This window comes from Odocoileus virginianus, chromosome 28 (genome assembly GCF_023699985.2).
Source record: "Odocoileus virginianus isolate 20LAN1187 ecotype Illinois chromosome 28, Ovbor_1.2, whole genome shotgun sequence".
In the NCBI taxonomy this organism is placed as follows: domain Eukaryota; kingdom Metazoa; phylum Chordata; class Mammalia; order Artiodactyla; family Cervidae; genus Odocoileus; species Odocoileus virginianus.
Genome location: NC_069701.1, coordinates 19,836,124 through 19,851,246, shown reverse-complemented (window position 1 = coordinate 19,851,246; position 15,123 = coordinate 19,836,124). Strand labels below are relative to the sequence as shown.

Sequence of the window (15,123 nt, the reverse complement as noted above, 5' to 3'; positions counted from 1 at the left end):
TTAATTTTCAGAAGGCATTATGAGTGAATAATTTTTTTCTGTTCTGCATTTATTTCTGATGATATTAAAAAATAAGGATTCTTTAAAAGAAGAGAAGTCAGCAACCTGATACAGTTGCAAATGTGAGAATAAATAAATGGACTTCTAAAATGTATCAGATTAATTAGCTCACTGCTCATTTTTCTGCTCTTTTGCCTAAGCTTTTTATCTTCTGGACAAGAGTAGAGAAGTTTGTTGGCACCATGGTGTTGTTTAGACCAGGGAGGGCTTTGCATTTTGTTGTGAACTTGTAGTATATTTTTCCTTGGATGAAGCTCTCATGTTTCCTTATTGTTCTTCACTATTTTATTTTTCCATTGTGAAAACTCACACAAATTGTTTTCAGTTAGCACTAAGAAATGTCTAAACATCATATAAATGTCCCTTCTCTTCTCAGACCCCATCAGTGAGCCTTATGTTCAGTTTTCTCTCTGCTAAAGTTTTAATGACTAAAAACTTTATAGTCACTAAGGTTTTTATCATTTGATATCCCTTTCCTTCAAGGCTCAGTTTTTAGTTACATGCAAATAATCTAATGCAATAAACTGACCTGTGCTAATGCATGAATTGGATGTAAATAACTCCAGTGAATGGAACTTCCATGGGGTGAGATCTTTACAGTTAACACAGTTGCTCTCCTGTTCTGATAGTAGAACATAAGAGCAAGCCAGTGGGCTCACATGTGGTGAAGTAGCTGACGTTTTTTGTGCTTTGGGCACTAATACGATGAATAATTTTTTGCTTAATTATGATTTACCACTACCCTAACTTTAGCGTTGTTCAAAATGTGTTTCAAGGACTTATAGTTCTAGAAGATGTTAAAAAATATTATTCCTAAAGAAGAAGGGTCATGACCATGGGTTTAAACAGATTTTTTTAATAACTCTTATTACTGATAATTGACTCTATTAGCCTCTATCTTAGCACCAGTGATAACTCACTTTAACTTCTCATTGCAGTGTTGCCATTCTCATTGCAGCTGAGAAACACAGAGGTTGAGTAACTTGCCAGATTATAAGCAAATAAGTGATGAAGCTCAGTTCAGTTCAATCACTCAGTCGTGTCTTACTCTTTGCGGCCCCATAAGTGATGAAAATAGGGAAAACCACTAGATTATTCAGGTATTACCTAAATCAAATCCCTTATGATTATTCAGTGGAAGTGACAAATAGATTCAAGGGATTAGATCTGATAGGGTGCCTAAGTAACTATGGAATGAGGTTCCTGACATTGTATAGGAGACAGTGATCAAGACCATCCCCAAGAAAAAGAAATGCAAAAAGGCAAAATGGTTGTCTGAGGAGGCCTGCAAATAGCTGTGAAAAGAAGAGAAGCAAAAGGCAAAGGAAGAAAGGAAAGATAACTCATTTGAATGCAGAGTTCCAAAGAATAGCAAGGAGAGATAAGAAAGCCTTGCTCAGTGATCAATGCAAAGGAAAACAATAGAATGGGAAAGACAGGGATCTCTTTAAGAAAATTAGAGATACCAAGGGAACGTTTCATGCAAAGATGGGCACAATAAAGGACAGAAATGGTATGGACCTAACAGAAGCAGAAGATGTTAAGAAGAGGTGTCAAGAATACACAGAAGAACTATACAAAAAAATCTTCATGACCCAGATAAACACAATGGTGTGATCACTCACCTAGAACCAGACATCCTGGAATGCGAAGTCAAGTGGACCTTAGGAAACATCACTATGAACAAAGCTAGTAGAGGTGATGGAATTCCAGTTGAGCTATTTCAAATCCTAAAAGATGATGCTGTGAAAGAGCTGTGCTCAATATGCTGGCAAATTTGGAAAACTCAGCAGTGGCCATGGGACTGGAAAATGTCAGTCGTCATTCCAATCACAAAGAGAGGAAATGCCAAAGAATGTTCAAACTACCACACAATTGCACTCATCTCACATGCTAGCAAAGTAATGCTCAAAATTCTCCAAGCCAGGCTTCAACAGTACGTGAACCGTGAACTTCCAGATATTCAAGCAGGTTTTAGAAAAGGCTGAGGAACCAGAGATCAAATTGCCAACATCTGTTGGATCTTCAAAAAAGCAAGAGAGTTCCAGAAAAACATCTATTTCTGCTTTACTGACTATGCCAAAGCCTTTGACTGTGTGGATCACAATAAACTGTGGAAAATTCTGAAAGAGATGGGAATACCAGACCACCTGACCTGTCTCCTCAGAAATCTGTATGCAGGTAAAGAAGCAACAGTTAGAACTGGCTGTGAAACAACAGACTGGTTCCAAATTGGGAAAGGAGTATGTCAAGGCTGTATATTGTCACCCTGATTATTTAACTCATATGCAGAGTACATCATGAGAAACGCTGGGCTGGATGAAGCACAAGCTGGAATCAAGATTGCCGGGAGAAATATCAATAACCTCAGATATGCAGACGACACCACCCTTATGAGCAGAAAGTGAAGAACTAAAGAGCCTCTTGATGAAAGTGAAAGAGGAGAGATAAAGTTGGTTTAAAACTCAAAATTCAGAAAACAGATCATGGCATCTTGTCCCATCACTTCATGGCAAACAGATGGGGAAACAATGGAAACAGTGAGAGACTTTATTTTCTTGGGGCTTCAAAATCACTGCAGATAGTGATTGCAGCTATGAAATTAAAAGACACTTGCTCCTTGGAAGAAAAGTTTTGACCAGCCTAGACAATATGTTAAAAAGCAGAGTCATTACTTTATCAACAAAGGTCTGTCTAGTCAAAGTTATGGTTTTTCCAGTGGTCATGTATGGATGTGAGCGGTGGAGTAAAACCAAGCTGAGTGCCGAAGAACTGATTCTTTTGAACTGTGGTGTTGGAGAAGGCTCTTTTTTTTTTTCATTTATTTTTATTAGTTGGAGGCTATTTACTTTACAATATTGTAGTGGTTTTTGCCATACATTGACATGAATCAGCCATGGATGTACATGTGTTCCCCATCCCGATCCCCCCTCCCGCTTCCCTCCCCATCCCATCCCTCTGGGTCTTCCCAGTGCACCAGCCCCGAGCACTTGTCTCATGCATCCAACCTGGGCTGGTGATCTGTTTCACCCTTGATAGTATACTTCTTTCAATGCTGTTCTCTCTGAACATCCCACCCTCGCCTTCTCCCACAGAGTCCAAAAGTCTGTTCTGTACATCTGTGTCTCTTTTTCTGTTTTGCATATAGGGTTACCGTTACCATTTTTTATATTCCATATATATGCGTTACTATACTGTATTGGTGTTTATCTTTCTGGCTTACTTCACTCTGTATAATGGGCTCCAGTTTCATCCATCTCATTAGAATTGATTCAAATGAATTCTTTTTAATTGCTGAGTAATATCCAGCAATCCCACTCCTGGGCATACACACCAAGGAAACCAGATCTGAAAGAGACATGTGTACCCCAGTGTTCATCACAGCACTGTTTATAATAGCCAGGACATGGAAGTAACCTAGATGCCCATCAGCAGACGAATGGATAAGGAAGCTGTGGTACATATACACAATGGAGAAGACTCTTGAGAGTCCGTTGGACTGAAAGGAGATCAAACCAGTCCATCCTAAGGGAAATCAGTCCTTAATGTTCCTTGGAAGGACTGATGCTGAGGCTGAAATGCCAGTGCTTTAGCCACCTGATGTGAAGAACTGACTCGTTTGAAAAGGCCCTGATGCTGGGAAAGATTGAAGGCGGGAGGCGAAGTGGACAACAGAGGATGAGGTGGTTGGATGGCATCACCAACTCAGTGGACATGAATTTGAATAAACTCTGGGAGTTGGTGATAGACGGGGAGGCCTGGTGTGGTGCAGTCCATGGGGTCACAAAGAGTTGGACATGACTGAGCAACTAAACTGAAGTGATGAAAGTAGGATTCAAAGGTCCAACTCGTGAATATATACTCTTTCGCACTAAATAATACTGATTTATTTATCTGGGATTATCTGAGATTTCCTGGAGGGCTGAATATATTGATGTGATATATTAATCATGTGAATGAGATATATTATGTAGCATTTTCTAAATGTATCTGACCATGGATATGGTCCCTATGCCACCTTTTCCCCCCAGAGTGTTATCCTGGGCTAGGAGGTCATGAAAACATACTTTGGGAAAGACATTATCAATCAAATCAATTAAAAAATAATTTGTAACATAAATTGGTATGAAAGTTTTCTACAGTTTGCCAGAGTTAAAATCCATTTATATCAAAGTGCAGCTTCCCAGGTGGCTTAGTGGTAAGGAATCTGTCTGCCAATGCAGAAGCAGGAGACTTGAGTTTTATCCCTGGGTTGGGAAGATCCCCTGGAGTTGGAAATGGCAGCTCACTTCAGTGTTCTGGCCTGGAAATGTCTCATGGACAGAGGAACCTGGCGAGCTATACAGCCCATAGAGTTGCAAAAAGTTGGACAAGACTGAGTACACATGTATGCACATATCAAAGTATTTCTAAGAAATGTTGAATTTATACTGTTTTATATGTAAGTTCCATTTGGAAATTAGGAGTCAAGGAAATGCCTGGAAAACTTTAAAGGAAAGGCAGCTAAAATTTAATAAACTTCATCTGCACCAGGTGTTATAACAGGTGCTTAACGTACATTGTCTCACTGACTTCTCTACCACTGAGCTGGGAAAATGTTTTTATCCTTTTGTTATACATGAAAAGACAAAGACTTAATTAAGGTTAAGGTCTTAAGTAAATAGTATGATGCACAAAATCTAGGTCCTGACTCCCAAATCCATAACACACTCCATTCTAAGCTGCCTGCCTATGGCAGGTCCATTAGATGCAGATTTTTATTCACAAGGTTATTCCTGTAAAAAGGACCTGCACCTTTTTCCAATAAGTTTAAAGCTCAACTATATAGTAGTGTTTTCATTATATCATTTTTACTTTACAAATATTCAGATACAAAAAGTATTGCAATTGCATGATCAATAGTACTATGCAATATAAGGCAAAGGATTTAATTTGTTTGGCTGACTGTATTGTGGTAGTAATAAAAGTTATAACAATAATTGTTAGGTGTTTATCTGTATGTCAGACACTATTCAAAATGGTTTATATGGCCTATATAAGACAATAAGATATCTTACTTTCCACCATTATATCTTATTTTTTTTTTAATTGAAGGATAATTGCTTTACAGAATTTTTAATGGGAGGGAGGTTCAAGTGGGAAGGGACCTATGGCTTCCCATGTTCATACCTATGGCTGAATCATGTGGATATTTGGAAGAAAACATCATTATATCTTATATCTTCTTGAAGTCAAAAGATAATCTTTTACATTGCTAATCTAGTTTTCTTGTCTTTTTACTAATTATTGATATTTTTAAGTGGATTGATATTATTTTAAGACATTTTAATAGCAGATGTTTATAACTGGGTAAACTGTATTAGTTTTCATTCTAACACTCTGAAGAGTCTGAATATTTTTTTCTTCATATTTTAAGAAATCTGACTACTTAGGAAGCCTAAAAGAAAAGGCAATGAATAATTTAACTGGAACTCAGCAAAGGGATTTGAAATGTTATGCAGTCACCTTCATTATACTAGTTTTGAATTAAGTCATCACAGATCAATGGAAAGGCCACACACATTATTATTGATTCTTTGCAATTTCTTCTTTACTATAAGAAATCTTCAGGGTTATACTTCTCTGTAGAAATCAACTCACTATAACGAGGCAAGCAGAAGAGGTACCAGGGCTCTGTTGCTATAGCAACGCAACCTGGCAATGTCTTCTGGGACTTGCTCTAAGGGAAGGTCCAATGATAGGGAGTAATGCGACTTTCTTTTCTGCTCTTATGACATATATTGATTTACTGTGAATAAAAAGTAACATGGTTCAAATTGCATAACTTTCCTGGTAATGAAAAATGGGCTCTTGTGTAAAAATGAAAAGGAGTTTTAAACAAGTAGCAAGGAATAAAACTTTCATTTATCTTAGTGGAAACATTGCACAAACAGCCCTTCCTCAGTAGTTGAATGTTAAAAATTCATTTTCTTGAATAGCAAGGATATAAATATTTCATATAATTTAGCAATTTATGGGAGCAGCGATTATAATTTCAAAACTATCTAATGGGTTATATTACTTTTAGGGAGAAAATGGTCATGTTTGCCTCTGATACACATATAAAATCTCAAAGCTTTTATAATGTTCTAATCCATGAGGAGAGAAACATGGCTGTTATTAGGGCATGAATATTTCCAGACTGAGTACCTTTCTTTGCCCAACTGCCTCAAAACTGAACATTAATTCAGGAAAAGCAAGCAAGAACACTTAAAATGTATTCAAACACCTTAAGATTTCTTTTTAATAATATCTTTGCCCCATTAAAGTTACTCTCATTTCTTTGTAATTTATTCATGTTCAATAAGGCTGGGCCAATAGGATATAATTTACACTTTGGTAACACATCTCTCAAAGGACTTTGCAAATGTTAATGTCTTCTTAACCCCTTCTTTCAGAGAAAAGTATATATCTTGGGTGAATACAAAATAAACAAATAGTGATTGACCACAGCTATAAAAAAATCAGCTGAATGGATGTTAACCTTTCTGAGATTTATTCCTTGAGAATGAAAACCTTTAAACATAGAAAAATGTGAGCTAGACTGTTCATGATGGCACCCAGCACTACATTTGACACAAAATTGGAAAGTAAGAAAAAAAATACAACTAGATATCTCTTAAAAGAATTGAAAGAGTACTATATCTAGGCCATTCTCTGTATTCCTATTTAAGTTAGAGAAGTATATGAAGTGTGAAGAACAATAATAAATAAGAGCTCAAAACCAAAAACTCTTTTCCTTGAGAATTTGCCAATATTTGCCACTTAGCAGTGAGTAGATTTTTTTTTAATATTATGTCTACCTTTTCACTGAACTGATAAGCATTTTTACTTATCTCCAACTGAATCAGCAAAGTTTACCATGCCTTTAAGTCAATATATGCATGGCTCTATTTCACCTTGAATCATTTTCTTTTGCCATTCCACTACACCTAGAATAAATGGATAATATTTTTTACTAGCCACAAATATAATTATTTAAGCTTACAAAAACATTGGAAAAGTAAACTGCTTCAGTTGAGGAAATACACAGGACCTATGATTTTTATTCCCTCTTTTTGCATTGCTGTACTTTCCCGCCATTGAGATAAATTAATTGTACCAAATTTATCATGGATTCTTTTTTTTTCCATTTATTTTTATTAGTTGGAGGCTAATTACTTTACAATATTGTAGTGGTTTTTGCCGTACATTGACATGAATCAGCCATGGATTTACATGTATTCCCCATCCCGATCCCCCCTCCCACCTCCCTCTCCACCCGATCCCTCTGGGTCTTCCCAGTGCACCAGCCCTGAGCACTTGTCTCATGCATCCCACCTGGGCTGGTGATCTGTTTCACCCTAGATAATATACATGTTTCGATGCTGTTCTCTAGAAACATCCCAACCTCGCCTTCTCCCACAGAGTCCAAAAGTCTGTTCTGTACATCTGTGTCTCTTTCTGTTTTGCATATAGGGTTATCATTACCATCTTTCTAAATTCCATATATATGCGTTAGTATACTGTAATGGTCTCAGCCACTAAAAAGAGTTCATTTGAATCAGTTCTAATGAGATGGATGAAACTGGAGCCCACTTATACAGAGTGAAGTAAACCAGAAAGATATCATGGATTCTTTTATAAATATATAGACAATAAGGAAACCAAGTATTAGGAAGTTAATTACTCCCCAAATGTCACACAGCCATAGGTGTTAAAATCTTTCTTTGAATTCAACATATCTGATTTCAGAGCCTGTGTTTTAAACTATATGCTGTTCATTCTATTTCAGACTATCTAGTCTTTGGCATGTCGAGTTGTGAGTATTGCTGCTCAGCTTTCAACACCCACTGACAATTGATCTGTACTTAATGTGCAGTTCCTAACTTGCTTTTTCCTTTGCTGCTGTGGTTTGGTAAAGCGGGGAACTTAAAGCCAATGCCTGTTAGAAGAGATTACCCAAGAAACAATCTTAGAAAGCAGTAATACCCTCCACACACAAAAAAAAAAATTCAGAAAAACCAGGATGATTTTCACATTATTCAACATACTTATTGATTTTTTTTTCAATATATTGACCAGTCTTGAAAGATCTTTCCCCAAAAATGATTTATTTGGTGAATGAACAAAGGGATATTCTCAATTTACTACAATTATATATTTCCATTTCCAGTTTGCTTTTATGTTATCAATATTAAATTCCATTAATTTTGTAATATATGAAAGGATTTTCTGACCATGATATGGTGGGTAAGAGAGATGAAATTGCCTTTTGTACCTTTTAGTATTTTTTAATAAAGGGTCTAAATTAGACTGTGACAAAGTACAATCTGAAAACTTTTGGCATAGCAATTAATCCTTTTGAAATCATTTTCCCTAAACATAAGTTTTGATAAATTTTTTTTTAACATTTTATGAATTTTTTTTTCATTTATTTTTACTAGTTGGAGGCTAACCACTTTACAACATTACAGTGGCTTCCATCATACACCGACATGAACCAGCCATGGATTTACATGTATTCCCCATCCCGATCCCCCCTCCCACCTCCCTCTCCACCCGATCCCTCTGGGTCTTCCCAGTGCACCAGGCCCAAGCACGTGTCTCATGCATCCAACCTGGGCTGGTGATCTGTTTCACCCTTGATAATATAATACTTCTTCCTAATTGTGTTACTTGATGGAGGGTAGAGTACTTCTTTTGTATGGTTTATAAAGTATACTTGTGCTGTGTGTGTTATGCTAAGTCACTTCAGTTGTGTCTGACTCTTTGTGACTCTGTGGACCATAGCCCACCAGGCTCCTCTGTCCATGGGATTCTCCAGGCAGGAATACTGGAGTGGGTCGCCGTGCCTTCCTCCAGGGGATCTTCCCAACCCAGGGATCAAACCCCTGTCCCTAAGTCTCCTGCATTGGCATGTGGGTTCTTTACCACTAGCGCCACTTGGAAAGCCAAATTGTACTTACTTATACATTATGGCATATTTTCACTGGGGCTTCTCTGCTGGCTCAAAGAATGGTAAAGAATCTGCCTGCAATGCAGTAGACCTAAGTTCAGTCCCTGGCTTGCAAAGATTCCCTGGAGGAAGGCATGGAAACCCATTCCAGTATTCTTGCCTGGAGAACCCCATGGATGGAGAGGAGCCTGACAGGCTACAGTCCATGGGGTCCAGAGTCAGACACACAACTGAAGCAACTTAGCACACATATTTTTCATTACTACTTTTTGAAAAAAATCAGTGTGATTGTTAATTTATACATTTTCTTGATGATGAAACTGCAGATAATTGATATTTAACAATTTTCCCAAGGTAATCCAGCTAGTAAGTGGCTGATCCAGGAATAAATTATATTTCTTTATAAATTCCATATATTTAAACATCACTGCATTTTGGACTATTTTGTTGACTATGATGGTTACTCCATTTCTTCTAAGGGATTCTTGCCCATAGTAGTAGATATAGTGGTCATCTGAGTTAAATTCACCCATCCCATTCTGTTTTAGTTCACTGATTCCTAAAATGTCAGTGTTCACTCTTGCCATCTCCTGTGTGATCACTTCCAATTTGCCTTGATTCATGGACCTAACATTCCAGGTTTCTATGCAATATTGCTCTTTACAGAATTGGACTTTACTTCTATCACCAGTCACATCCATAGCTGGGTGCTGTTTTTGCTTTGACTCCATCTCTTCATTCTTTGTGGAGCTATTTCTCCACTCTTCTCCAGTAGCATATTGGGCACCTACCAACCTGGGGAGTTCATCTTTCAGTGTCATAGCTTTTTGCCTTTTAATACTGTTCATGGGGTTCTCACGGCATGAATAATGAAGTGGTTTACCATTCCCTTCTCTAGTGGACCACGTTTTGTCAGAATGCTCCACCAATAGACAAATCTCAAAAATGACAGAATGATCTCTGTTCGTTTTCAAGGCAAACCATACAAGTCTGTGCCCCAACCAGTAATGCTGAAGAAGCTGAAGTTGAGTGGTTCTATGAAGACCTACAAGACCTTCTAGAACTAACACCCAAAAAAGATGTCCTCTTCATTATAGGGGACTGGAATGCAAAAGTAGGAAGTCAAGAGATACATGAACTAACAGGCAAATTTGGCCTTGGAATACAAAATGAAGCAGGGCAAAGGCTAACAGAGTTTTGCCAAGAGAACCCGCTGGTCGTAGCAAATACACTCTTCCAACAACACAGTAGGAGACTCTACACATGAACATCACCAGATGGTCAATACTAGAATCAGATTGATTATATTCTTTGCAGCTAAAGATGGAGAAGCTTTATACAGTCAGCAAAAATATGACCAGGATTTGACTGTGGCTCAGATCATGACGCCTTATTGCCAAATTCAGACTTAAATTGAAGAAAGTAGGGAAAATCACTAGACCATTCAGGTATTCCCTGAATCAAATCATTTATGATTATACAGTAGAAGTGACAAGAAGATTCAAGGGATTAGATCTGATAGACAGAGTCCCTGAAGAACTATAGATAGTGGATTGTGACATTGTACAGGAGGCAGTGATCAAGACCATCCCCAAGAAAAAGAAATGCAAAAAGGCAAAATGGTTGTCTGATGAGGCTTTAAAAATAGCTGAGAAAAGAAGTGAAAGGCAAAGGAGAAAAGGAAAGGTATACCCAATTGATTCACAGTTCCAAAGAATAGCAAGGAGAGATAAGAAAGCCTCGCTCAGTGATCAGTGCAAAGAAATAGAGGAAAATAATAGAATGGGAAAGACTAGAGATCTCTTCAAGAAAATTAGAGATACCAGGGGAACATTTCATCCAAGAATGAGCACAATAAAGCACAGAAATGTTTTGGACCTTGAAGAAGCAGAAGATATTAAGAAGAGGTGGCAAGAATATACAGAAGAGCTATACAAAAAAGATCTTCATGACCCAGATAACCACGATGGTGTGATCACTCACCTAGAACCTGACATCCTGGAATGTGAAGTCAAGTGGGCCTTAGGAAGCATCACTATGAACAAAGCTAGTAGAGGTGATGAAATTCCAGTTGAGCTATTTCAAATCCTAAAGATGATACTATGAAAGAGCTGCACTCAATATGCCAGCACATTTTGAAAACTCAGCAGTGGCCACAGGACTGGAAAAGATCAGCTTTCATTCCAGTCCCAAAGAAAGACAATGCTAAAGAATATTCAAACTACCACACAATTGCACTCATCTCACACACTACCAAAGTCAAGCTCAAAATTCTCTAAGCCAGGCTTCAACAGTACGTGAACCAAGAACTGCCAGATATTCAAGCTGGTTTTAGAAAAGGCAGAGGAATCGGAGATCAAATTGCCACCATCCGCTGGATCATTGAAAAAGCAAGAGAGTTCCAGAAAAAGATCTACTACTTTACTGACTACGCCAAAGCCTTTGACTGTGTGGATCACAACAAACTGTGGACAGTTCTTAAAGATATTGGAATACCAGACCACCTGACCTGCCTCCTGAGAAATCTATATGCAGGTCAAGAAGCAACAGTTAGAACCAGATATGGAACAACAGACTGGTTCCAAATTGAGAAAGGAGTACTTCAAGGCTGTATATTGTTACCCTGCTTATTTAACTCATATGCAGAGTACATCATGTGAAATGCTGGGCTGGATGAAGCACAAGCTGGTATCAAGATTGCTGGGAGAAATATCAATAACCTCAGATATGCAGATGACACCACCCTTATGGCAGAAAGTCAAGAAGAACGAAAGAGCCTCTTGATGAAAGTGAAAGAGGAGAGTGAAAAAAAATGGCTTAAAACTCAACATTCAGAAAACAGATCATGGCATCTGGTCCCATCATTTCATGGCAAATAGATGGGGAAACAATGGAAACGGTGAGAGACTTTTTATTTTGTGAGGGGGGGGGGGGGCTCCAAAATCACTGCAGATGGTGATTGCAGCCATGAAATTACAAGATGTTTGCTCCTTGGAAGAAAAGTTATGACCAACCTAGATGGTGTATTAAAAAGCAGAGACATTACTTTACCAACAAAGGTCTGTCTACTCAAAGTTATGGTTTTTCCAGTAGTCATATATGGATGTGAGAGTTGGACTATAAAGATAGCAGAGTGCTGAAGAATTGATGCTTTTGAACGTGGTGTTGGAGAACACTCTTGAGAGTCCCTTGGACTTCAAGGAGATCCAACCAGTCCATCCTACAGGAAATCAGTCCTGAATATTCCTTGGACTGATGCTGAAGCTGAAACTCCAATACTTTGGCCACCTGATACGAAGAACAGATTCATTGGAAAAGAGTCTGATGCTGGGAAAGATTGAAGGCAGGAGGAGAAGGGGATTACAGAGAGTGAGATGGTTGGATGGTATCATTGAATCAATGGACATGAGTTTGAGTAAGCTCTGGGAGTGGGTGATGGGCAGGGATAACTGGCGTACTGCAGTCCATTGGGTCGCAAAGAGTCAAACACGAGTGAGTAACTGAATGGAACTGAACTGAAAATATCACTCAGTGAATTCCCCTTTGAAGTATTTTTTAAATTTTTGGAATAAATGAAACTTTGTGTTTTCTTCTGTTTTTGATTTAAGAATCATTTCCCTTGCATTACATAATAATGTGAAATTGTAAAGTTTATACAATTTTTCTTTCTTCTTTTTGTAGTCTTCCCAACAAGAACATTTCTTGGTTAGTTTACATGTTCTCTGCTGATATAAGTATGAATAATTTTTAAAGTGAGTTTTGCAAAGTGGAAGTATATGAAACAATTTTACAGAAAGGGTGTCATATTCTTAAATTATTGATGAGTCTCCTAGCAGCCAAAGAACAAACCTGTGAAATATCTGTCATTATAAATTGTGTATCATCCTTCCTTGCATCCTTAGCAAGGGCCAAGTTGCATAAACAGGATGCAGCCAGATTCATTAAGAAACATACTTTATAACTGTAGCTATCTTGAGTTTGCACTGAACATAGCCTGGTAGCAATTTTAACATTACAACATTGACTATAATAAATTAGGACTCATTTATTTTGTGGTATCCTTTTCATAAGTCAGTGAGTTAAGTTTCTACAGACTCAGTCATGATAGACCTTCTAATAGTTGACATTTTGCATTTCAGTTCCTCAGTAAATCATGGAATCTTGCTTGGTTCTGGACCCAGAAGGTACCTTCATCATCTAACTGTCAAGAGTTTTACTGAAGAAATGTTACTGATTCATTTCAAATTTTTATTCACTAGAATGGTGTGTTCCACTTATAGTAGTAGTAACATTTTCATTTGAAGCTCGGTTGTACGTTGTTTAGGATATATTCTCTCATTTCCTGCCATCTTGTTAGAGGCATACTAAGACCTTGAGGAGATTCCCTGTGTAGATTTGAGGAGGAACAAGATATAAGAATTTGGGTTTAATATTAATGTTAGGATATGTACTCAATTTGTTTTACTCTAATGAGAGTCCTAATATTGCCAAAAAAATAAATAAATAAATCACAGTGAGTTATTTTGAGATATTTACCCCATTTCCCTAAAAGAACACCAGCAAGAAATCACTGCATTATATGACTTTTCTCCGAGCTGTAGCTTTCTCTTACTTTCATTTCCTTTACATACCAACTTCTCTTGCCAACTTCTACTGCACTGTGCTCACACCTTATCCTTCCAACACTCTTGGCTGTTATGGAGAAATGCCTTCTCTCTCACCCAGAGATTTTATAATCTAGCTTGTACTACAGACATCACATTTTAGGGGGCTATAAACTCCATGGAAAAATTATAATTATTTGAAATATCACCATGTAAAGGACTTTCTCATGCTTTCTCTTTTTTAACTAGCTCTACAATTTTTTTTTTTTTCATTTTCACAGAAACTGACACCTTAGTTAACGGTCTCTAACTTTCCCTCTAAACATGGTAATTTGTTCATATTTTTCTTGAAACCCAGCCTCATAGAACATGTGGGGCAGAGACAATTGGATAGTACCTCCGAGGCCTCATTTGAAGGCAGGTAAAGGGCGGACCTGGGATTTCAAATTCTTTTCTAACTTTGGCATTAGGCATAAAGTCCCCAAGGACTCCATTCCAAACTGCAACACCCAGATAAATAATAACACAGTAATTTGTCATCATCCATCAATGTGTTAGCCATGATTATGTTACCCATCTGGTACTCTTCTTTTGATAATCATAGTCTTTTGAAGTCCTCGATTAATAGAGAAATTATGAAAACATAAGGCACACAGAGCCTGAGGAGTGTTATTGGCCTGCCCACCTGTGGCTAAAGTAGGTTTCCGCCTGCACAGAGGCACTTGGGACCACAATGTATATGTCGCAAAATCCTGCCCCCATGGCGATGTTTACAAAGTATCTTTCTACGTTCTTCTAATTTCTCTATCAACCTACAGCCAACATGACAAGGAGCCAAAAGTGTTCTCAGAAGCCAAGAGAGGAATGAGCTCTTATCCAATCTTGGGTAGCTCATCTACTGTATTTATTCAACATCTTAAAACAAAAAGAAATCCCACAATGAACACTGGAAGAATTCCAAAGAAGCCTGAATTTTTAATTGACATACTGGTAGCAAGGATTGAGTGGGATCTTTCTTTATGTACAACATCCATAGATCTGATGGATAACACACATACACGCATGCATGCGCCTGCACACACACACACACACACACACACATATGGTAGAGATGAAATATTCTAAGGACAAAGTGGAAGATAACCTTGAATAGTAAGTTACAGCCATAAAAACATCTAATTATGGGAGGGGAAATGAATGTTTCCCAAGGATAACTTTACTTTGAAACCCTGATGCTTAGGCAGAGAATCTGGGACGTATCCTTCAATTATAACTAAAGGACTTTCAACCAATCACCTTTCAGATAAACTGGGCATCTCCTGGTGAATATGTGACCATTGTGAGATTTCTAATCTGCATAAATACACTACCTACATACATTTTAAATTTCAGCGGAAGAATTATTAATATATTCACATGTCACACAGTTTTCTGAGTGGAAATATAATGGTGAAACCTTGAATAAATGCAAGAGGTTAAGTA

General features: G+C 37.7%; 1 protein-coding gene across 7 annotated transcripts in view; it reads left to right on the top strand.

The window, feature by feature from the left end:
* GAS2 (growth arrest specific 2) overlaps positions 1-15,123 on the top strand; it is a 168,314-nt gene that overhangs the window by 110,117 nt on the left and 43,074 nt on the right. Inside the window, exon 7 of one of the 7 annotated variants that reach the window (XM_020882652.2) lies at positions 13,177-13,554. The exons of the other annotated variants lie outside the window; for them this stretch is intronic. Coding sequence (XP_020738311.1) covers positions 13,177-13,257 — 81 coding nt within the window. The 3' untranslated portion in view covers positions 13,258-13,554. Of the gene's footprint in view, positions 1-13,176; positions 13,555-15,123 lie in introns of those variants that run through there. 7 annotated transcript variants of the gene reach the window in all.